At 44.3% G+C, this 23849-nt stretch overlaps 1 protein-coding gene across 4 annotated transcripts in view; it reads right to left on the bottom strand.

Moving 5' to 3' along the window:
- Positions 1-23457, bottom strand: part of RPTOR (regulatory associated protein of MTOR complex 1) — a 118579-nt gene extending 95122 nt beyond the window's left edge. For all 4 annotated transcript variants that reach the window (XM_048964961.1, XM_048964962.1, XM_048964963.1 and 1 more), the window contains exons 1-3: positions 22927-23457; positions 14552-14654; positions 11911-11993 (exon numbers count right to left, since the gene is read on the bottom strand). In XM_048964961.1, the coding sequence (XP_048820918.1) occupies positions 11911-11993; positions 14552-14654; positions 22927-23088 (348 nt within the window). In that variant the 5' untranslated portion in view covers positions 23089-23457. The remainder of the gene's footprint in view (positions 1-11910; positions 11994-14551; positions 14655-22926) is intronic.
- Between the last annotated feature and the right edge of the window lie 392 nt (positions 23458-23849).

Genomic DNA, 23849 nt, shown 5'->3' with positions numbered 1-23849 from the left:
CAGCTTTGGGCAGAGGACAGATCAGCAGCTCCAGCCCAGGGACTGAAAAAGCACCTGAGATGGCTGAAGGCCTGCTAATGACAAACACCACAAACAGCGGATTTGCTTTTCTCTAAAGTGATAAAAGTAGAATTGAATTAATCCAGATTGCACGCTTTATAGGGCAGCTGTCAGCTTGATGCAACGCGTCCTCCGAGCGGCTGGAACAAACTGTGGCTTAGCCATAAAGCAGGTTGGTGTCAGTCAGGCAGCTCATAGCCAGATCATTCCATGGCTGTTATGCCACACAGCAAGGCAGCACCATTGACGTTTTTTAAAAACATTCATTTTTTAGCACACGGGAAGCATTGAAAACAATGAAAATATCGGCACTGGTCTTCCCCAAAACGTAACTCCTTCAAAGACTGGTAGTACAGTTTTTTGTGTTTGGTTTAGTATAATTAAAAAGACATTTTGAATAACATGGCCATTTAGAAAATGAAAAGTGTCAGCAGCAAGAACGTGCCTGTTTACATGGCAGTGAATTAAGGTGAAAACATCAGAGATTACTCAGACCCACAGCACCACTACATCTCCAGGCCTGTGCTTCTGGGCTGATTTTTGTGCTTGCATGAAAGCTCTGCCAACCCACATCTCCATTATAAAAGCAAAGTCCAGAGGCAAGGTTTTGTTTTTGTTTTTTTTTTAAACTATTTAAGGCCTATTCATCATGAAAACAATCTCAACATATGTGCACCATGCCAGCTAATGAATCCAAAGCATCTTCACCTGTGCCCCAACGTTTCTCTTCTATATTTCTATTACGGAACAAGCAAGGAGCAGCAGTGCATGCACACTTGCTGTGTTTAGGCACAGTTATCAGTGTTGAATACAATGATACACAAGAAAGTGAAAAACCAAACCCTTCATGCCATGTCAAGTGCTGGCAGTTCTGTAAGCCTTAAGATACAAAGAGAGTTTGTAAAGGCTGATTATACCATATACACATATACAGTACAATTAGGAGTGCCTGAAAAACTGTTAATATAACAAGTGGTAAATAAAAGCTCCTGATAAATACTGTCCTGTAACAGTAGAATCATTGGCCAGTATATTAACGTCTGATCCGGAATGATGGTGTAAGAAAAAGCAATTGTAAGCTTTCAGCATTGCTTTAGACATCAGCTTTAGGGTGTGAATACTGCAGTGTGGTAACCTGCACACCCACAATGCAGGACAACAAAATGGCTCAAGAGAACCCCCCCAAAAAAGGCAAGGTGAGCCCAAACCTGCAATAGCACAGGGCTTTCACAGCGATGCGTTGGGAACATTTTATTACCGTCAGCCTTTCTAAAGGCTTATTAAAAGATTTGCATGAAAAAGTGTTCATAAGGACAGCATACCTTTTCAGCAGATAAGCCTGAAGAAAAACCACTCTCTGTGCCACTGACAGAAATAGAGCTAATAACTGCTATGTATATCCACATCACGTGTGCTCCGCGTGCCCACAGCACAGACCTGCCGGCCAGGTGGCAGCCCCAGCTCAATGCTGGGCACAGCACAGCATCTGCAGAGAAGTCCCTGTACAAAGACTTGCTTAAGAGCAGACAGGAGGGTGAGAAGCACTTCTCATCTCCAGGAGCGAGGTGTCTGAGGCTCTGCAAGGGATGTTTGGCAGCACGCAGCACCAACACCGCATCCCAACACACTGAGCTCATCCCCACCGCCCCCAAGGAACTCAACCCCAAGCCCCCTTCCCCAAGGGGCTTCTTTCCCAAACTCTCTCCAAGCACACTAACAAGCAGCTCGTGCTCCTAACAACTTGTGCTACTAGTTGTTTTCCATTCATTAATTTCCTTAAAATTAACTTCATTACTGTGGGGCTCTGTGATCTCTTAATTTCGACGCTCGTTCTTCTCCCCGACAGCACGTTGGCCTCCTTCCAGGCCTTCTGATGTTGGAGCTGCTTTGGTGAGAAGCGACATCCTTCATTCCTAGAGAAAGTACTTTGCTCTTTGGTTACTTCAAAACTGTGATTAATATCCCAGCCCTGTGATTTACAGCCATTTAATTTTAATACTTACTACAACACGTTTTTCCTTATATCAAAGAAAGATTTAGGATCTTGAAATTACACGGGCTTTGAAAACACATCAAAAAGTAGACAAGCTGTGAATTGCACAAAAATACTCTTATTTTTGCACCAACAAAACAAGCGAACTACATGGAAAATAATTCCTTCACGAGAAGCAGAACCAAGGGGAGCACTGCCCCGACTCTGCTGCTCTTTCTGGATTTCAGCAGCAAAACCTGAGCAAGGCACAAATCCCATAGGGCTGCCCCCAGCCTGCCCTGAGCCCAGGAAGGCTGCAGCTACAACAAGCCTGCTTCAAACTGTTTGGTAAACTGTCCAGGCCATCGAAAATGTCTGATTACCAGATATAGACAGCTTGAAAAAATATTAACTGCAATGAAGAAATACTTCTACTTATGGATGCTTCAGTTTACGATCTAAACCAAGCACAAGAAAGGCTCCTGGAAGGTGTAGGCAAGTCCTCTGTAGGCATCCGGCTGCGTTTCAAAAACACATCTCATCTCCTACATGATAATATATTCACAGCAGCCAAGACTTAAACAGCTTAATTTGCTGGATGTCCAGGACAAAATGCATTACTAGAGCTAAGCTGGGAGGGTGGAACATTTATTCACCTGACTGTAGTCAGCAGCACAGTGACTCTACCTTTCCTCTGCAGAGTCTTTGACCTTGCTTTTAAGTCCAATGTGAAATGAATTCTAAAGTACCTAATCCTCACTGTGTGGATTCAGTATTCAGCAGTACTTCCCAAAAAATACCTTTGAGCCGTCTGTTAAGAAGAACCAATGTTGACAGGGAAGACAAAAACCAGGAGTGCTAACCTCAAACATCTGCTGCTGCAGATTTGGGAGACAGGTGTGTTCCTCAGCAACCACAAGATGCTGTGTGCTACAGGGCTGTAGGACGTACCCAAATTTCACCCATCAGCCCATACTGCACTGGAAGGAGACCTCCTTCCCTATTCAAAATAAACATTCCGAGGTGGCTGCGTACAGAATTGTGCATTTACAAACAAGAGAATGGGTAAAAGAACTTCACTGCTTCTCAGTACCAGATCCCTTTCCTCAGCCTGCCGGTAGTTTGATGGCTCTGACAGGTCACATCACAAAATGCGCTAACAGGATTTTAAGTACAGACCAGGACACATCTTTAAAACCGACTTAGTCAACAGCTCCTCAGCAACAGTGTCATTTTAGTACTATTCCTTCTTTATAACATCTATTTTAAGAGCTCTTTAAAGTTTCAGGCTCTGTGTCTTCTCATTAAACACAGAGAGCCTGGTGGGACCCAGCTGCAGGACCACAGCGCGATGTGGAAGTGAAGCCTCAGACTGCTGGCTCTGTATCTGGCCCACGTCCTCAGCAGGACATACTGCTTAACCTAGAGTGATACTGGGATAGGAGGTGATATCAATGCTAAATAATTACCTAGATATTTCAGGCCTTCCTCTCATAAACAAAACACAATTGTTTCACAAAGTGGCATTCAGATTAAGGAAAGTCTTAATGGATCGGGAAAGGGGAAAAAAAAAGCAAATGTTCAGAGCTTACACTTTTAAATTAGTAAGAGTGAAACTATAGTATTTCAGGCTTCTCTCTCTCATTCTGCCTTAGAGATGTGAGCAGAAAGACAAATGCAAGGCGCTTTCTCGTAACGCCAGTTTGCACAGAGCTCTGCTGTCTGTGCAGGACACAGCTTACGCTGCCCAGAAAAGTGCCATTCACGTGCCCAAGTCTGCAGAGATGAATCCTTGTCCAGTGGCACTGCATGGGGAAGGAGCACTGGGCAGTGCCATGGCCCTGCAGGTTGCTCCTCCCCACCAAACACAAAGACAAGGTATTTTTAAATAGGTCACACGGAGGCTGGGCGGTAATTACAGAAAAACATTAATCAGATTTGAGCAGGCAGAGCTGCTTATCTCTGTCAAGAAGCCTTTCTAATATCAGGTCTTTCTTGCGACAAACAGACACGAAGAGCACAATGGTTGCATGGAAGCACTCTAGAACACAAAAATCTTGCTTCTCTGCCAATTCTGGCCTCATTTTGGTGAGGAAATACAAAACAAAACAGAGGAGGCACAGAGCATCAGGATGGATCTTACTGTCAGAAGACCGTGGAAAGCAGAACAAGAAAAAGCAGTCACTGAGCTCTTGCGTTCAAATAAAGGATCTCAAAACTAAGAGAAGCTCAGGTGCTGGGCGGTACAATAAAGGAAAAGCAGGTCAGAGGCAGTTCTCCCTCACAGAGCACACCTGAGGCAGGGATCAGCATCCAACAGCTGCCTGAGCAGTTTAATGACTAAAATCTGCTACTTTCAGGCAGCTCTTCCAACTTAAGCTGTCACATCTGCGCATCACTCTGATAATAAAATGCAGGAAGTTTGTTTGCTTGCGAGTTAAAAGCCCTTTTCATTACGATCCAAACTTACCTTTCAAGACTTAGAGCACAGGGGAAGCCACTGCCCAACTCCTCCCTCCAAGGTCACTGCTGCCTGCAGTGCTTGCAGCTTCCAGCAAGACCCAGAGGATTTTCCCACTTAACTTGATTTTGCAAGTTTCTTGACTTAGCTCCAGAATGCCAGATCACTGCTGATCCGCAATGCGTTAACAGTTCAGAGCCCACAACAGCTTAATGCAAGGCTTTGTCTTCACAACTTCAGAACAAGCACCTTCAGCCTGCCATACCTGTAATACCTGTTGTTTCCACCTTGGGCCTCTTTCTTTCCTCCCCCCTAAGAACAGTTCATTGGAAGGAGCCTTCGAAGACCACCTAGCCCAACTCCCTGACCCCTCCAGCATCACTGCTTACCAGGATGTGCTCCAGTTTTCTCCACATTCACAGGACATAGGAAGGTGCCATTCTCTATCGATTAAGCTCCCAATTTCTTTTTTTTCTGGCTGAACTGCTTGTTCTTCTCTGATACTTTACAAAAACAGCACAGGGCTGACATCAAACTCACTGTGATAGCACAACAGTTTCTCAGATGGAATAAGAACAGGAATAATTGCTTTTGGCACTTATACTTGTTGACCCCTCTTGTCGGAGGAACTTTTTTTTCCTCCCAGAAGGAAAAAAAAAAACCAACCAGTTTGTGCTGCAGACAGTTGATCTGTAACAAGACAGCAAAGGATTGAAACAGCAAAGTTTTACAGAGCCTGAAATAGCTGCCAAATGCAAGAGGCTGTTGGGAAACAAGAACAGCAAACGTAGTCCTCATAGGAAAAGTGAATTTTGTTAAACAAGGTCACAACGTTGTTGGGTTTTTCCCTTTCTTTCCTCTAAAAACACATTTCTACATCTCCAGGGGAAGGAGACCAAGAACACTTTTTTTTTTTTCCACTTTTCCATTTGCAACTCTGTAATATTTCTTGCACAGAAGCAATTAGTATTTGTTGCTGTTTTAAAAGAAAAATCTGACAGAAATAAAGGAAAAGGATGACTCACAGAGAGACCAATAATTAGGTCATGTGTCCAATTAGTTTTCATGCTTAACTAGTTACTCTTTAGGAAATGCTCAACCTTTGATGTGCAGCAGGCAACTTAGCAATTAATTAGGCAGAAGGAAGCAATGCAAGGAATGAAACCTCAGAAACCGTATCAAAGCCCACAGATATCTAATGAGGGAAACAACAGCATCAACAACAGAAAGCACACACAAGAAGGTTGAGGCTTAAAATGATCATCTTCTCTCTTGGCTGCACTTCCTTTGAAATTAAGACAAACCTGTTGGGAAGCAGAATAGAAGGGAGAAGGAAGAAGCTTTGTTTGATCAGGAAAGAGTCACTGCTCCCTTGAAGACGTGCCACCAAAAAAAGTAATTTCTCTGCATTGTATGAGATATTTCCTTTGAGACTATCACTCATTGGAGGATGCAAGCTGCAAGATGCAACACACACCATGTGATATTAGATTGAGGGGAAAAAAAAAAAAGGAGAAAAAATTTATTTGAAAATCTGCATAATTGAGCACAACTGGCCATAAATATTGCCAAGAGTCTCAAACCAACACAAAGAACACGGAGAAAAAAAGAGATATCTATCCACAGCTCTTATAGCCACAGCTTAACTAACATTTCTATTACTGCTACATTAAAAAGGGAAAGGTTTGCCTACTGGTGATGAGTAATGACTGTCTCAGTTCCCTTAGGCCAGTCTTCTACCACTCCAACACAGGATTGCTGCAGAAGCTCCTCCTCTATCACATCACCTCTTTGAACTGAGTGAGGAAAGGGCGCAACAACATAAATTAAACGGGATGGAAACACTAAAACGCTCCTAGATCTGCCAGACTAAGCAGTTTAGATACCCTGCTGTCTGCCCAATAAGTGACTCTAATACAAGCAGCACAATGTCGATAAGAGAACTGCATACGGAGCAGAAGGGAATCTGCTGTGACAGTGCCCATACCAGCCATTTACGCTGCCCCAGGGATGAGGGATGCTATGGATGCAGGAATTCACAAATATCAACGCCTGCTTTTCAGCCACCCTGCTCCCACCCCTCTAAAAATGATTCCTAGAAGCATTTCTAATCTTGCCTTCCTGATCTTAGTCCTTCCCCTACGAGGGATTTTCTTTTCCTTTTCACTCCAGTGAGTTCCATTTAGGTGGAGGTATAAGGAAATACTAACAATACCTTTAGACAATTAAAATCCAGCATTAGTGAAGATGAGCATCTTTGCAAAAAAGAGGAAATGGAAAGAAGAAAAACAGAGACAAGAATGTAGCACCTGAATCAGAAAAATCAATACTGCAATTGACAGGCTCTTCCTTTGTTTTATTTAGGCAGGTAGTTGGAAGAACAAAAGAATTATTTGGGATGCAGTGTTTCAAGCTCTTTGGCTTTGCTGGTGCTGCTTGTCACCAGGGGAAGTAGAGAAGTCCCAGAGCTGCTGGCCTGAAAGGACAGGAAGGTGAGTGGGGAACAGATGCTGCACAGACAACAAACAACAGATCTCACTGTGTTACATCTCTGAGAGGTACAAACCTGTCACACTCCATTAAGTGACTTATCAGAGGAAGTAAAGATCCCAAATTCCACAGCACACTTGACCTTCAGCTTGAAACACAGGTTCCCACACAAAAGCAAGGTCCCAGCACAACCAGTCAGCTGGATCTCAGAGCAGCTTAGGGGGCTCCATGCCCCAGATCTCGCAGGGCCCAGCACCAAAGCCTGGCTCCACAGAGCCTTCCTCCAAAGCACAGCTCCTCTAAGCTGCTGTAGTGCCATTAAAAGGAAATGAAGCCTTAGCAAAGCACACCTATGGGAATCACAACCATCCGCTCCTCGGCTGTCTCACCACCAGCTGAGCACAGACCCCCCAAGTGGCAAAAGCCCTCAGGAAAAGAAAGGTTTCACAAAAATGTAAAATGCTGATTTTAAACGAGGCAAGACCTGTGCCTCCGGTGTTAATGCACAAGTAATGGAGGAAGGTAAGCATCTCTGAGATAGCTTTCTTTCAGGAAACTCAGACTGTTTTTTGTTTGTTTGTTTTTTAACCTGCTAATGGTAGAACTGGGAAAGTTTCTATCAGATGCAAAAAGCACCTGGTATAGGAGGGCGATTGGAATTCATTTGGACTAGCAGAAATCACAAGAGTGTCAAATTATAGGCTGTGATGAGAGAAAGGCAAAATTTTCCAGGCAGTTTTGAAATAAAGAAAGCGGTCAGAAGCCATAGCTGACAAAAAAAAAAAAAGCTGTAATTTCATGCAAATTTAATGAGCATATTCTCCAGACTACTTTATACCAGATCCTGAATTATGCGAACTGTGCATCATTCAACCTACAATTCTGCATTGGGCTACACAGCCCCGTTCTCATATGAAGGCAAATATACAGGAATGGAAACCAAGGAAACTCACTTCTGTGGAAGGCCAGAAGCCAAAAGATGAGATGTCCATTACAGGGGAGAGAGGGGGGAAAACAACATCTGGCATCTAAGAAAGAAGCCAGAAATCACAGGTCAACCTCATATTTGACAAGGGGCAATTGGTGCTTTCATACAGAAGTACCACATCCCAGCTCTGAGAGCTGCAGCCCAGGGAACACAGAAAAGCACACTCCAACTGCTCAGGTGCTGTGCAGGGCAGCACCAGGGCTCAACTGCACTCTCCTCCTCTCTGTCCTCTGCACAGTATCACAGCAGAGAACTCGAGTTCTGCAAGTGCTGATAAATGGATGTGGACTGGGACTTATGCAACAGTCGCTTCTGCTCGTGAAGATCCACGCTAGCTGCTCACCTCCACAAAGCGTCTCACTGCAGCAGCACTCCCAATTCAGTTTGTTTTTCCTATTTGCAAACAAACACTGTTGACTTTTAACTAAGGAAAGTTCCTTCCTTTTGAACGGTGTAACTTGCAATGTTGCCAACATTAAAGCTGTAAACAAACAACGTGGAAAACACTCATTTCTCACTGCCAGTACTAGCAAACTGTTCCTGCGAGCCATTCGCTGCTATGCTGCACCTGACACAGGCAGCATTCTGCAAAGGGTAACAGAAGAAAACCAGAAGCAGAGAAGTACCATTCCAGTGTGACCAATTTCTTATCTAAACACTGAGCACATAAATCTCCAAAAGAAACTCCACGAGTACTTTATTGCAGGCAATTAAAGTGACACAACGCATTATCCCAGCTAAGGGCTCTCCTTTATCACTGTGCTCTCCTGATGCTGCAGGCCCAAATCTGTAACGGAGGTCCCACAACTGGTGCCCTGGTTCTGCCCAGCTCCTCCACCTTCCCCAGCCCAGCAAGCTGCAGATTCCCTCAAACACAGCCATCACAAGGACAATTTCCCAGACCCCCACTATGGGGTCCCAGCTCTTCACTTTCTCTGCCTTTTCCTCCTTTCATTCTCAGCTGCTTAAGCAGCCCCATTTATCCCCTGTAATTAAGCCTGCTTTCCAGATTACCCTGACATTTAACCCCTTCAGCGCCCAGCAGAACTCAAAGCCCCTGGCAGGTGGTAATACAGGAGAAGGGCAGTCTATTTTTCTTCCCACTCATTCACTGGAACCTGAATTATCACCGCACTGAACTGCAAGAGCTCTAACTTGTTCAGAAGAATTCTGTGAAGATGAATTCTTCGCCGTGTGTCTGCACCTTTGTCATCTGCTCCGTCCTTCCCCCGTTCAAATTTTCATTTGAGAATAGCAGTGAGGTGACTGAACATTGTTTAACTGCAGTATTTTGCAGATAAAAGAATGTCTGAAGTGTTTTCTTCACTCCTGCAGCACACAAATTTATGTAGCTACACAACAATAAAGCAAAGCCTTAAATTTAATCAGCAGAAATACTTCAAGCCATGGCAAGCTGATAAATTATTTAGAAAGGGGCTCGATAAGACCTGAAGGGAAATATGCATCAGCTGTGCAGCCTGGGAGCTCCCAGAAACAAAGACTTTTCATCCTTGTCCCTGTTGAGGCTTTTCCACCTAAACTATCTGCATGTGACAAATACAGGCGTTTACTCAAACTACATCTTGCAGTCACAAGCAGACAAGGGCTGCACTGGTAGCGATGTTCGAGGACTTCTCACACAACATCTATTATAGGAACAGTCCTGGAAGGACTGACACGATCCATTTCCCAGCAGTTAGCACTATTTGTGCATCCACAGTAAGATATCAATGACATTTCTTGGCTTAAGAACCCACAGTAACAAACCAGTAACACACCTAGTTTGCCCAGAATCGTCTTCTTTCCATCAGTTCTTCTGCCATTCCAAAACACTGAGAAATAGACAAAACTAGCTGCATTAGTATTTATATGAAAGGTCTAGGAAATTCAATAATGTTCCTATTGTTTTATTGCAGATGGCACATCAACTTCTCTTTATTACTGCAGAAAACTCAAGAGCCCTGTAGAGTGCAATAAAACGCTACGTGTTTAGGTTTGCAATGTTTCAAAGGGCTGTGATTTACTCTTATGAAGCAGGCACCTTGCACACAAACATCCAAGCGGGGTAATTGCCTCGTGTTTTGTGCAAACTCTACGAGGCAGCGTGAGCTCAGCCCACACAGAGCGCCTGCTGCTTCCAGGAGCCTGGCCCTCCTTCCTCACTAACATGGACTGCGGTGCCGAGGAGTAGAGAGAGCTCTGGCGTCACCTTTGCATCGAGATGTTTTACTCTTCCTATTTGGTTTCAGATGCTGTTTGTGTTCGCTGCCAAATCTCTGGGCTGGCAGAGAGATGGAAAAAAAAAATAAAATCGCCGATGCGCCAAAAGGAAAAATGGAAAAGGAAATTCTCCTGCTTTAAGCATACACCACATATGCTTTAATAGTAACCCCTCTTACATAAACACACACCACGCTCCAGAAAAAAAGCAAACCCTCTGAACATCCACATTTGAAGCGTTCTGTAGCAGATGACCCAAAGATTTGGTAATGTAAGCATTTCACTGCTTAATACAGCAGGTCTCCTTCAGGTAACGAGCTGCTAACGAAAGATAAACCAGTTCTACTTGGGCACCCCTGAATAAGGGGGCAGAGAAGTATCCAACACAGGTAAGAGGTAAAGAGCCCATACTACACTTATTTGTGTTCAGACTGCTCAGAATACATTATTATTCCATTACGTTTGAGTTACAAAGCAGAAGAGGGACTCAATGCATCCAATGAAGAACCACCCAACATTTGTTCAAAACCACACAGCCCAACCACCCTTTTTGGTGAAACACATTCCCAGTGGCTAGCAAAGAAAAAAACTATACACTACTGCAAAGCCAAAGCCATCTGTCTCTTATCCACAACAATTGGTCCTTTATGAAGGAATGAAAACGTGGGGAAAGAAAACAAGAAGAGATCCAACAGTGTCCCCTTAAAAGATCCATACCTCCTTAAAATGAACATCTTAGAATTAGTGCTGCTCCATAAGGGAAAAGGCAAATCTACAGGCAAGCTCATTCAATGGAGTTATTATTTCTGTGTGGGTTACATGTTATTTGTTTATCATCATAAGTTTATGCCTTGGTAGTCAATAGTTGAGGTACTCTGAAGAGGAATATTCTGATCCAAACTGCCTACAGCATACAGATAAGGACACAAACATACTGGGGAACATTAATTGCGAACACGATGCTACAGCTTGATTCCTGTGTCCATTGGAAGCATGCTGCAGACGTGACATTTCCTTCTGGAGACCTTTGTGTAGTTTATTTACAGACACACACAAAACCATGCACGCAGAAGCAATGCACTTCCCCCAAAAGCAAGATGGAGCTGTTACAAACAGGAAACAAACAGCCAGCACTGCCACCTTTAACTTTTTACATTACTATTTCAAAAACTCAAACCCACATTCTACAAAAGCTTATATACACACCATACTAATTCTATATAGTTTGAATTAAGACATTAACAAAGCTTTGAAGTCATCAAAACCAAAAGCTTCCCTCCACTACTAACTGCACCACATTGACTTTCTCCAATCAAGTTCAGAACAGTGCTGATGAGCTCTGGGACACACACTTCTGTAGCAGCTGAGGGCAAACACATTTTTATTACAGAGAAAACCACAAACTCAGAATGAAAGATCAGAGAACATCTCAAAAAAATCAAGAACATAAATTAAGAATTCAGCTGTAGAACGCAGTACTTAAAACAAATATCCCAGACATGATTGAATTAAGCACCAGCCTAAAGAGACACCAGCTAAAGAACAGGATAGTTTGACAGCCTGCAAGAATTTATTCACACGGATGGATGATGGCAGCAACCACTGCTGCCAGACACTGTGCCCCAGAACAGCTATGCAATTGGATTCAATAGAGCTGAGCACCAGCCCTGGAGGAGCACCACGCCTGCAGCTCACAGGGGAAGCCCCAGGAATACTTACTCTTGGCTGCCAGTTCTCATACTGCTTCTGCAAATTCGCACCGATGGTTTCCAGAGCTTTCTGAGGACCCATTGACAGAGGATCTAGGAAATAAAAATGCAAATGAATCTTTTTGACCGCAGCTGAAAAATCACTCAGGACAAAATCATTTACACCTCTATATGCATTGAAGCCTTCAGTTATATTTTGTAAAATTCAGACCTGTGACCTGGGAGACCCAAATGATTCCCAAATTCTTCACTCAAATACTAATTAAAAACCACTAGAGCCTGTCAGACGTGGAAGAAGGTCTCACAAAGGTAATCAATAGCACTGTTTCAAAAGAGAAGCGAGGCTTAACACTTGTTGCTGTTAATATTGACAGGAAGTTTCTGTAGTAAATAATGACCACAATTGAAACAGCTTACATGAAGATCACAAACGGTGCGTAACGTCGGAAGCAGGAAGCAGTGGTAGTAAATGAAGCAGGATTTTGCATTTATCAAGAAGAAAATCATCAAATATTTAATCATTTTAAGAAGTTAATTTCATCACCAGATAATTACTACAATCCATAGCGAGTAAAATATCAGCTTATGTGCTTCATTCAAAAATCATGGCCATATAATTGACACTTAACAAGTTTCCAAAAATCTAGAAGCTAATACTTTGCAATTTAATACAAATTATTTTAAAAGCAATTAACTGAATCAATGACATTTTTAATATCATCTTTATGAATATTCTATCTCACACCATTAAAAGCAAAACACAACCAGGTATGATGAAAGCAGAATTTCTGGCATGCATTAAACCCAGGATTTTATTGGAAATGCAGAAGGATCTGAGGTAACGAATCATCTGCATTTTGCAGACAGAAAACAAACACAAGCAGTCAGTTTTCTGCTCAGGCTTCAAGATGCACACTTCTATCAGCTTAGCTGCAGCTGCTGCTCCAGAAGCACCACCAGAACAGAACAAACACTTCAATCCTCTCTGCAGACCTTGCAGTTTCAGCACTCGCCTCCACGTATCGCAGCAATCTCCGGCACTCTGAACCGTGACAGTGCCCTTGATATTTAAGGCCAGTTCCAAGCAGATACCATTGAGCTGAACAACAGTTTGGTGGACTTGGGAGGGCCTGCAGAGCGACGAACACTGCCCACACAGCAGTGCAGCAGGCTGAAGGTGCCGAGGCTGAGCTCAGCACTGAGCTCCCTGAGCCTCTGGCAGCGCCAGCCCTGCACAACATCAGCCACGGCCGAGCTGTGGAGGAACCACAGCACCCCTGTTGTCCCAAGGCACATCTGGAAACACAGCAGGAGCTGCAACTGGCTTCTGGCAGAGATGCTGGTGGCCATTTGTCAGCAGAGCGCCCAGGCTGGTGACCGCAGCTCAGCCTTTACTAACAGCAATGGCCCCAAAATGATTTCCACGCTGTCTTCTACATCTGGCAGAGACATTATGCTTCCACAACACACACCATTAGCTTCTCTTAAGACTGATACACAGAAGAGAAAACAGGGATATTTTTGCAGCTTTAAGTTTCTGAAGGAAGCAGCAATGGAAATGAATACTTGTGCAGATACACACTAAAAATTTAATTAAAAAACTGCATTCAAAATTCTCTTTGTTGATGATAAGCACTAATAACTTTATTTTAATGACTCTGCAATACTCCTCATTCTCTTTGCTCTCTACCCATGTATAAGTGAGAAACGAGGAGCTGTTCTCTCTACTGACTGGACGTATTTGTTAGTGCATGCTCATGGCTTTTTAATTGCTATAAAGTCATCAGCAGTTTTTGGTTAAAAAAAAAAAAAAAAAAAGAGATGCTGTCGATTCATAAAGCAAGTTAGAAATGAGATGTTGTGAAAGTTCTTCGGTTTCTGGTTTTGTTTTTTCAATAATTTCATTTTGTACAATGATAAATTGGCTACCGCAGCCCTATTATGCACCTCAACAAGTAGGATTACAGGGCTGTGTGTGTCACTTGCTAAAGACTGGATATTTCCCATTCCTACATGAAATCCAAATATCTTCATTTTCTTACCCAAGGTATTTCACCTTTAATATTATTTCAGACTTAACCTCATCTTGAAAATCAGTGTTAAAACCAAGGAAACTTTTTGCTTCCTAACAAAGAATTAGGAAGTTACCCAGCGCTGCATCAAAATAAAAAGCCCATGTGTTGGCACAGCTGGAAGACATTCTTGGGAATAGTTCCAGCTCTTCTGAATTTATGCTCCCAATTCAAATAGCCTAAGAGCTGCCACCTCAAAACGCAGTGAAGTCCACACATGTTCAAGACATTTCTCTATTATGTGACACAGGGCGACTTTAAACCCTTGCAGAGCAGAGTACTCTAAAGATGTGACTGCTCAGAAATTTCTTTAGATACTTATTAAGCTACAGAAATTTAAAAAAAAAGGGGGTAAGTAGCTAATTAGCAGCTCGTTCTTCTTTCTCCATGATATTTCATTTTAAAACAAAGCAGAAAAGATGACCTATGGCAGCAGTTACTGATGGACACATACAGCAGACTTCCTTCAGCTCACCCCAGTTTTAAGTTCAGGAAGCACACAACTTTGAGATGACCATTCATGCGATACCTCAGTGTCTGTTAGCCAAGTTTCCTGGAGCTCAGCAGCTCTCAACCTACCTATCCAGCACTCCAGGCGGGCACACGGGGTGGTCTTCACCACATCAGGAGGGTCCACGCCAACATTTAGGCACAAAACTAAGGCAACACTAACAGTCTTCATCTGGAAAGACAATAAAACATTCACTTAGCATGGAAACGGATCCATTTGGGGGTTGAAATTTTACCACTACTATAAACTCTGAAGTTTCAGCTATGCTTTGTTATGTGCTCTTTAACATGGACTACTTGAAGCAAGGCAAGGCTGATTACATTTTTCATTTTAAGAGAGCAGTAGAATGTTTTAATAGAACAGTACTCACTCTGCAAGAATAGGACTTGGTTTTTACATTACTATTTTTACACGTATCTTTAATACAGCATGGAAATGGATGTCATTGGATTTCTTCTACACATCTTAAATAGTCACTGCTCAATGGAAATACATTATTAAAACATGTGAATGTGCCGTTCAGGGTCACTGATCAATATTAGAACATATTATATCCTTTCTAATATTAAAACCAAAACCAATAAAAGGAGAAACACCCAATGGCCAAGAAAGCCATTGGATATTGGATATCAGATGCCATTACACACAATGATACGGGCAATTCAGACAGACTCTGTCTTAAGTCACTTCTTCTCAAGTCCTCATAATCATCCAGATCTGGTGCTCTTTTAGATACTTGTGGCCAAAAAAAGGGGATAAACCACAGTTTGCAACTGTGTTCCTCAGTCAATGAGATTGCTACACACAGCAGCTAAGGCACCCACTGATAACTGAACTCTGAGCAAAAAGCTGCATTGAACCAATTACTAAGCACCATAGCAAGTTAAAAATATAACTTGAAAAGGATTCTTTTAGTGCTTCGTTCTCTTCTCCAAACTCCTTCATCCCAGTACCTAAAGCTGTGTCCCAGCACCAAAGGAGCACAGGCAAAGTGCTGCACCTGGTGGAGCGCAGCCACCTGCAGCCCTGCTTCCCCAGGGTGCTCATTACCATTCAGAACAGCAGGAAAAAAAGCCCAAAATGCACACTCATAGAAAAAGCTAGAGCCACACAAATGTATAATTAATAAAGAAAGCAGAAAGTGGAGCAGAACAACACTAGTCACTCCAAGAAGGGGAAAAGACAGGAAGGAAACCCTGCAGCCTGACGGGGGATCTGGAGCAGGAAGCCAGCATGAGAAAGAAACCCAACGAAGTGAGAGCAGTGCATGGCAGTGCACGCAGTGGCCAAAGAGGGTGAGCTTCACAGGACCCCATCTGCAGTCAGCCCTCCCCACTAGGCCTGCCCAGCCCCCCTCCCTGCCTGCTGCCCTTTCACCTTCATCTCTTTCTTCCTCATTTAATCAATGCACACCAAACTGCTACTTCCAAAAAAATCAGCTATCCCAGCACCTTGGTGTTGACATCTTTCATGTTGTCTGCACACCAAAAAGTGTTTTCAAGAAGAATTCCTGGGCTGGGCCAGTGCTGCGACCCACACAGGACAGCACAGGGCTCCTGCTGCAGCCCAGCTGCACCACAGGTTATTCGCAAGAAAAAGATGCAGTATTTTCAAGGTAACACAGTGATACCGAGCACTAGAAACAGGAAGAACAGCCTCAAAGCTTTAACATTTTCAACAAGTTCTGTATATTATAGCACTGGGCTGACTTCTAAAAGGAACCAAACTGCCTGAGCTCCACAGAGCTCTCCCAGATACCCCAACTCACACCCAACCATTCTGTGATTCTATTCCTTGCAGCACAGAGGTGTTGCATACCAACCAACACACATCTGTAGAGGAGGTCAGCAGCCAGCAGCACAACCAGGGGAAAAACCAACCAACCAACCGGCAGCACAGTCATCAGCTGGCACTGACGAAGCCCTGAGTGCATCACAGGCATCACAAACCTGTGTGGCCTCAGAAGGAACATGGTGCTGCAGGGTGTCACGGTGCTGCCTTCCCCAGCAGAAGTCCCAAAGCCAGCGGGCAGCACAGAAAGCAGTGGGACCCAGAGCACACAGGCTGCTCCCTCAGGAGAACACATCCTGCCCAGCAATCAGCTCTCTCATTTATTGTTTCCCATTTACAGCCTAATGCTTGTTTTTCAATATTTTACTAGTCATGTCTGACCTGTGACTTACGCTGAATAAGCCACTATTTATCTCATATTCCCAAGTTCTGTGATTTAAATAAGCATTTCTCCTTGAGAACAGACAGCAAGCCAGTACAAGTTAAGTCTAACTGATCCCAAAGACAAATGGGGTTATTTCCCCTCTGTCTACCTCCCCACAAGAGCCATAAAGTATTATATTTCATGACTGTTTGTTCTGCTAATAAAGAGCACATCTTTAGCAAGAATTACAGCTGGCCCATGCTCCTCTCTGACTCCTATTCAATATCCGTGACGTGGAATCGTTGCAAATCAAAAGAAAGACCAAAGCCATTGCTTTGAATAATGCTTTTTGCATTTCTGAACTATTTTAGAACGTACTACCAGAAACTCTGTACTGTATTAACAGTTTGTAACACAGGAACTATCAGGACATTCTCCTCTGTCATTAAAGCACGGTGGAAGTTCTCTACATTTCAAGAATAAATCCACCACCAAAAAAAAAAGAAAAAAGATATTTAGTATAAAGGATAGAAACAGCAGAATGCAGAGAAAAACCAAAAGCACAAATCCTTACAGCTGCAGGTTAAGTGCTGCTGTGAGATGGCACCCAAGGTTATCACACATGCTGTCTTCGTGTGCTGAGAGCAGTGTGCACTTCACCCTGATGGGGAACAGCAGCCATTGGCATCTCCTGGCCCAGCAGCCTCAGCCCCTGAAGGTGCTGTCAGAGATGAGTGGTACTGTGCACAACAGAACTGCTCCCAGTGTCAATGTGAGGTGAGCTGAGCCACGGCCATAGCAGGGTAGGGATGAAAGGCAGAATACCTGAGAAATATCAGCACACAGCGACTTCTTAAAGAGCCCAGCTTTCCAGGATGAGTGTGAAAGGATTACTGAAGGTGTTCTGGCTGAAGAATCTCAAATTCTTCCTTCTAGAGAAGGGGTAAGAAATGATGCAAAGCAGCCTCAGAGTCATTAAGCAAGGGCAACAGACATGCAAGGAAACAGAACAGTCTTAAGCATTCGTTTCCCTTTGTTAAGCAGTGAAAGAAAGCACGGAGAGGTCAAAGAAGCACCCAGCTTCCAGGAGGCACAGCTGCACTGGGAGAACCCATGCCCAAACTGCTAGGGCCAAGTGAGGCTGCATTCCCAGAAGGGCCCTGGGTGCTGAGATTACTTGGAAACACGTCTCAAAGCTACCAGGAGCAATCAATCATCTCTCTGTTACCAGTGGCCTTACTGCGCTGTTACCTTCAGAAACATTCAAGGTAGACCTGCATGGCAGACCAGCACAGCAGCAGCCAATTAAAACAACACATCAGAGGAAAAACAAGGCAACCCTAAAACCTCCCCATAAAATCTTCACGAGCCACGAGGCAAACAAGGACAGAGCCCCAAGGAAGCGAGCTGTCCTTGAATTCCTGCAGCTGCACAAAAGCAGAGCCTTTCGTCACATCAAGAACCAGCCAAGCATCAGCAAAGGGCTTCTGAAAGTGGGGGTGATTGGCCACCACTGCACCCAAGATAAAAAATTAAGTGCTGCATACAGGACTCATCCTCTCATTGCACTGTTCTTGAATGGAGCAAAAAGGTAATTTTCTGTCATTTCACATTAATGGTGAAGTCTCTCCCCACTCTAAAATTAACTTTGCTAGCAATACCATTGTCAGCTCCTTTCCAACACATTACACTGCATTTCTATCGCTTATTACTCATACTGCAAATATAATTACAACGAAGCACTCTCCGGGAGCTATTTAAGGGAACGAGACTCCTGGACATTTCTGTGTATTAAGCCATTAAAATTTTAGATTTGCAATAATTATTTTCTTCTCCACCTAGCTAGAGGAAGCAGAAATAGCAAATTCATGGCTTTGTGGAGCTTTATATACGCACTGCTTATTACAATCTTTAAACATGGACTTAAGCCAAAGCTTACAGGAGAAGAAAAAAAAAAAGGGCTTGCTTCCCAACTCCTAACAGACAGGAGAAATTTCCTCATACAGCCCCCTGGTCTTGGAAACCTAGGGAAAAAGGAGATTAAATGATTAAATCCAGGTGAATAAAGAAGTATATTTTTACTCTGTGGTCTCAGAAATTCCACAGGTTAGATTTGCTGACACAGAGCTTTATTTCAAAACCTCCTATCTAAAATTATGGAAGAAACAAACATCTCAGTGTGATGCTCAGATGTGGCAGAGCACCTTCAGATTTTAATCTAAGCTTACCAGGAACACAACTGTAACTGATAGGAGTGAATTATTACCTCCACCTTACAGATACATCTCCCTACCAGCAAAATCAATGGGATAGGAGATTGACTGAGCTAAAGATTTCAGTGTTTGTTGCTGTTGTATAACGGCAAGAGCTTTTTCATTCAAAATACGACCAGCCACACTCTTCAGAGCTGTTGAAATCTGCTCTCTCTGCTTAGAGATAAGAACATTTGTAGGCAGTGGTAGATACAGCACAAGCTTCCCAGCTCTGTTCGATCAATACAAGCCATCTTAACCCAGAATGACCTCTGTTGTAGGTAAGAGGAGATGCAGACCTGTAAGTGGGATGGCAGTGCTCATTACTTGCAGCAGGGGGTTCGAATGGAGAGAAGCTGAGTTGCTTTGTTTTGGTCTTCATTTTGAAAGACATCCATCCACAAGCAGTGCCCCACGCCACCGCTCAATTCACACCCCTAAAGCACAGCAACAATCAATTCTGTTACCACTGACCTGAAGTGGTTTCCAGCCACAGCCTGAGGAGGGACACAGCACCGCCACTGCTCCCAGGGCGACCTCACAGCACCCAAGTGAAGTGCTCCAAACCAGCCAACCAGTTCACCCTCGTGCAGGAGAAGAACAGGAACCGCATTGCATTTGGTTTAGATCCTGGGCTAACTTACTGGGTTAGGAGTTCCTTAAGCACAAATGCAGTTGACAGTGTGTGAAAACGCAGAAGAAAACACAAGACAAATGCTTAAAATGCAAGAAGCCACGATGAAGGGGAGGCTGCAGCCCACTCACGAGCTCCCAGCTAACAAGACCCTGCTCACTGCTGCTGCAGCCTCAGTGGCCGAATGCCTCCCGGTGCAACCCAAAGCAGCGAGCTCAAGCCAGAATAACAGGCAGGAGCTGTAATAATAATAACAGGCACGAGCTTGCAGTGCAGCCACCCTTCACTGTTTTCCTTTGCCACAAGAAAATCTGCCACGCGGGCAGGTAAATGCTCCTTGTCTGAATTAAGTGCGTTTGTACGCAGCACTGCCTTCATCTGCATCTCCATAGAAACCTAATTGTGTATTTCTCTTCTCATAAAAACAGGATTTAATTCTCACTCAGCAAGTTATGAGGCAGCAGGAACAAAACGCTAAAGTGAAACTATTACAACCAGCTTTCTCGCCCTCCACTTATTTTAGAAATCAATATAAGTACAGCACAGCTTAATTTGAATATCCTGAATTTAGTAGTAACTTGTCAGTAAAACCCGGCGTATTTGAAACCTTTTTATTTTAATCAACTTTCATGACTCGACTGCTTCTGAGGCTGGGAGATTTAATTCAATATACAAAGCATACTTCTAACCCTCTTGTGTTCAAAATATTCTTTAAATAAATAATAGATCAAAGCAGTGTCACTTTGATGGCATCTGTAGTCCAGAGAAGCAGGAGACGGAAGATTAAATGTCTTCAGAGCAGTCCTAAAGGATGAAAAGGGGGTGAGAGAATGTGCCATTATTTTGTCTAGATTTACTACTGATTACCTTGCTTATTTGATTCTTCCCTCTTATTAGATTCCTGCCTTCTAAAGAACCTTCGAGTTCCTATAAACTCTGGGGTTTTTAGAGAAATGGAAGAAGATGAAAAAAAAAAAGTAATTCCATTCTGAAATCTTAGTGGAATCATTTCCTATAGCTGTAGTAAGTTAGGATCACAACATAGCATAGCTCAAGATGACAAATAAGGGCAGAACCAGCTTCTGCCTGTGGTTTCTCCATGATTCATGGGGAAAAAATGCCACAGATTTACCTGCAACTCTACAAAGATGGGATTTTTTCAGTTAACCAACCTTCCTTCTTTAAATATGGGCTCATTCTGTGCTTTGACAGGTGAACCGATCAAATTCAGAATAACAGAATGCATTCCATACTCTCAAATTACATCAAGAGATAACAGGTACATCCCCTCCAGCCCTCTCCAAGTCTTCCAGTAGCATCTGGGAGAGAGAAAACACACTGGAGGTGAATCAGATGCAAAGAAGGTATGGAGGACTAGAAAGGGAAGCAACAAACCAGGGGAGAGCGACACAGCAGCAATCAGATGGAGGCAGCTACGAGTTGCTTTTAATTTGATTAGCTGCTGTAGACAGGTGTCAGAGGCCTCCAGTGCTGACTCAAGGCTACAACACTGACTTTTCCTCACTGTGCTGTAATGCTCCACACAAAGAAAAAAGGAAGAAGCAACTTTCTGAAGTCAGCTGTGACACGGTGAGAGGAATTCTTTATAAAGCCAGAGAACGAGACCCAACAGTTATGTGAATTCAGGAGGAAGGGAAGAAAGCAGTGTTCTTCAGCAAGAAGTAATTGCACATAATGGCAAACTTGCCCAAACGATACCAAATAAAGCTGTCCTAATACACAGTGACATATGATCAGCACTTCTGATATCAAGAAAAGTTGTTTCAAGCTCACAGAGAAAACAGAAGGAATAATCAGAAACATTCTGACGTGCTTCTACTTCCTTATTTCACAAAGATTAGACTCAGTCTCTGTAAGGACGAATTCACTCCGGGTCTGACTTTGCTGAGCTTAGTGAGACATGCACCACTCACATCACAGGGTACTCAGAAAAAGAAACTGCAACCCCACAGGCAGGCAGTGCTGTAACCACTGCTCTGCTCTTCACTGAGATGATCCCCTTTGTCTTTAGCAGCCATATGAAAAGCACTGCAACAAATACAACTGATTACTTCTACCTCTCATGTTCATGCTGTAACCTATTGATTAGCAAGACAGTGTTATCCCCAATTTAGAAACAGACAGCTCTACACATCATCAAATAAGTGAACAGGAAGTTCCACAGGAAGGCAGAAGGATCACTAAAATAGACAAGCAAGCTCATCCCACCTCCACATTCTAGTAGAGCAAACCACTTCCACGCCAAAACCCTTCAAAGGAGACATACCTACAAAACTGTGTTATGTGACTCATCTAAATCAGACTCTAAACAAAAATTGATACAGTCTATTAATGATTTACCAAGTCAAATTTTCAGTACATAAGCACTTAGATGATTCTGGCTCTGCCAGTGCTTCCCCAACACTCCAGAGAACTGTTTAGGTGAATGTTTCTCTAGAAAATTAATGTACAGCATCCTCATTCCTGGTCCTAATATCTCTGGAAAAAAAAATTACAGGAAGGAGTTTCACCAGCAGATCCCAAGTTAAGGTCAGAGTATTACTAAAGGAAGTGGAAACATATTTGGTCACACACACACACAAAATCATATACAGTCATACACACAAACATATGGACATCACAACCATGAGACCCTGGGAATCCTCTGACCCAAAGCAGATTCCATGAATTGAAGGACTGCAGCTGATTATCCTTTATGTTTCTGTGGTGTTTGTTTTTAACTTAAGCTAAGTTGAGACACAGACACTGTTCTGGGTTGACATCATGAAGAGGAACTGTCAGAGGCCCTTAGCTTCATTAGCCTCATTCATTCACATGACATAAATTCTAACAGAAGAGAACTACTGTTCTACAACACAGCAAGCACTTCATCTAATAACTACTTCTGTCTCCAGGTTCACATAAGCTGTTTCCTGTCTCTCGCACACACAGAGAATACCTTAATTTTACATTGCACATAACATGCTGCTGGCAAACTTCAAAACCACAACACTTCCTGCACCTCCACCACAAAACAAGTGTAACGACTGTGTTCACTGCACCTCGTGCTGTGCATTACCTGCTGATCCACAGCGCCCTGTGAGCCCTCAATAATCTTACTGCCTGCACTGAACAACATCAAATTCCACTTAAAGAGCTCAAACGAGGGACATATTCAGTCAGCGTGTTGCTGTGAACCTGGATACACATTTATCATAGCATCCCCTGAGTCACATGGAACCCAAGAAAGCTCTCTGTGTGTCTCCCACCTGTCTGCAGCCCCAACACCACACGTAGAGCTCACAAACCAAGTTACCCGGTCAGGGGATTGCCCACAGCCCCACTGGGGGACGGACGGCCCTCCTCCCTCCCTGCCCACCCGCTCCCACCCTCGGCCATTACCCTGTCCTTCATCCTCCAGCTCTGCGCCAAGGACTTGGAGCCCTCGATCTTCTCGCAGTGCCTCTTCTTCATGAAGGCCAGGGGCAGGTTCCAGTCCGTCAGGTCCGACTCATCCTCCTCCCCTAGCCCCAAGAGGGGCGACTGCAGCAGCTCAGACTCCATCGAGGCGAGAGCTCCGGGCACGGAGGGAGCGGCAGCCCCCGGCCCGGCTCGCGGCGGGGTCACGGCGGGCGGAGGACGGCGGAGCGGGCTGAGGACGGCCAAGGGCAGAGGGCGGCCCCGCGGAGCGCCGAGCTGCCGGCGGGGCCCGGGCCTCCCCTCGCGCCTTTAGCCCCGCGGGCTCCGCGCTCGCTGCGGCGGGAGCCGCGTCCGGCCCATGGCTGCTCCGCGCTCCCTCACGCTCCGGCGAGCCGCGAGCGGATCAGTGAGAGGCGAGACAGGAGCGAGCGGCGGGAAGCGGAGGACAGAAGCGACCCGCGGCGCCGGCAGCGCGACTCTTCTCAGCAGCGCGGCCAGGAGGCGGCCATCTTCCCCGGCCCACAATGCACCGCGCTACGGAGCGCCGCGTGGGACAAACGGCGCCGCGCCGGGCCGACCACGGTTGCCATGGTGACGGCTGAGGCTCCCCTCCCCCCCGCTGTAGGCCCGAGCCCTACCCTGAAAGCAGTTCGTCGGTGTTCTAAAGCTGTAAACAGTGTCTTGAGGTATCGATCCAAGAAAACACGCATAACTTGATTTATATCAACTTCCATTAACGCTTTCAGCGTGTTTACATTCACAGACACTCGACATGCAAAAGCCCCCATCACAGATCCCCAGGCCTGTCAGAAGGAACAGCAGCAGCCCTGCTCACCTCAGTGAGATCTGGACACTGATGGCGGTGATCAAAATGGGAGCAGCGACTGCAGCAGCCGTACGCAGTG

Source organism: Lagopus muta, chromosome 18, assembly GCF_023343835.1.
Source record: "Lagopus muta isolate bLagMut1 chromosome 18, bLagMut1 primary, whole genome shotgun sequence".
In the NCBI taxonomy this organism is placed as follows: Eukaryota; Metazoa; Chordata; class Aves; order Galliformes; family Phasianidae; genus Lagopus; species Lagopus muta.
The sequence above is the reverse complement of the archived record's forward strand: the minus strand, read 5'-3'. Positions and strand labels throughout refer to the sequence as shown.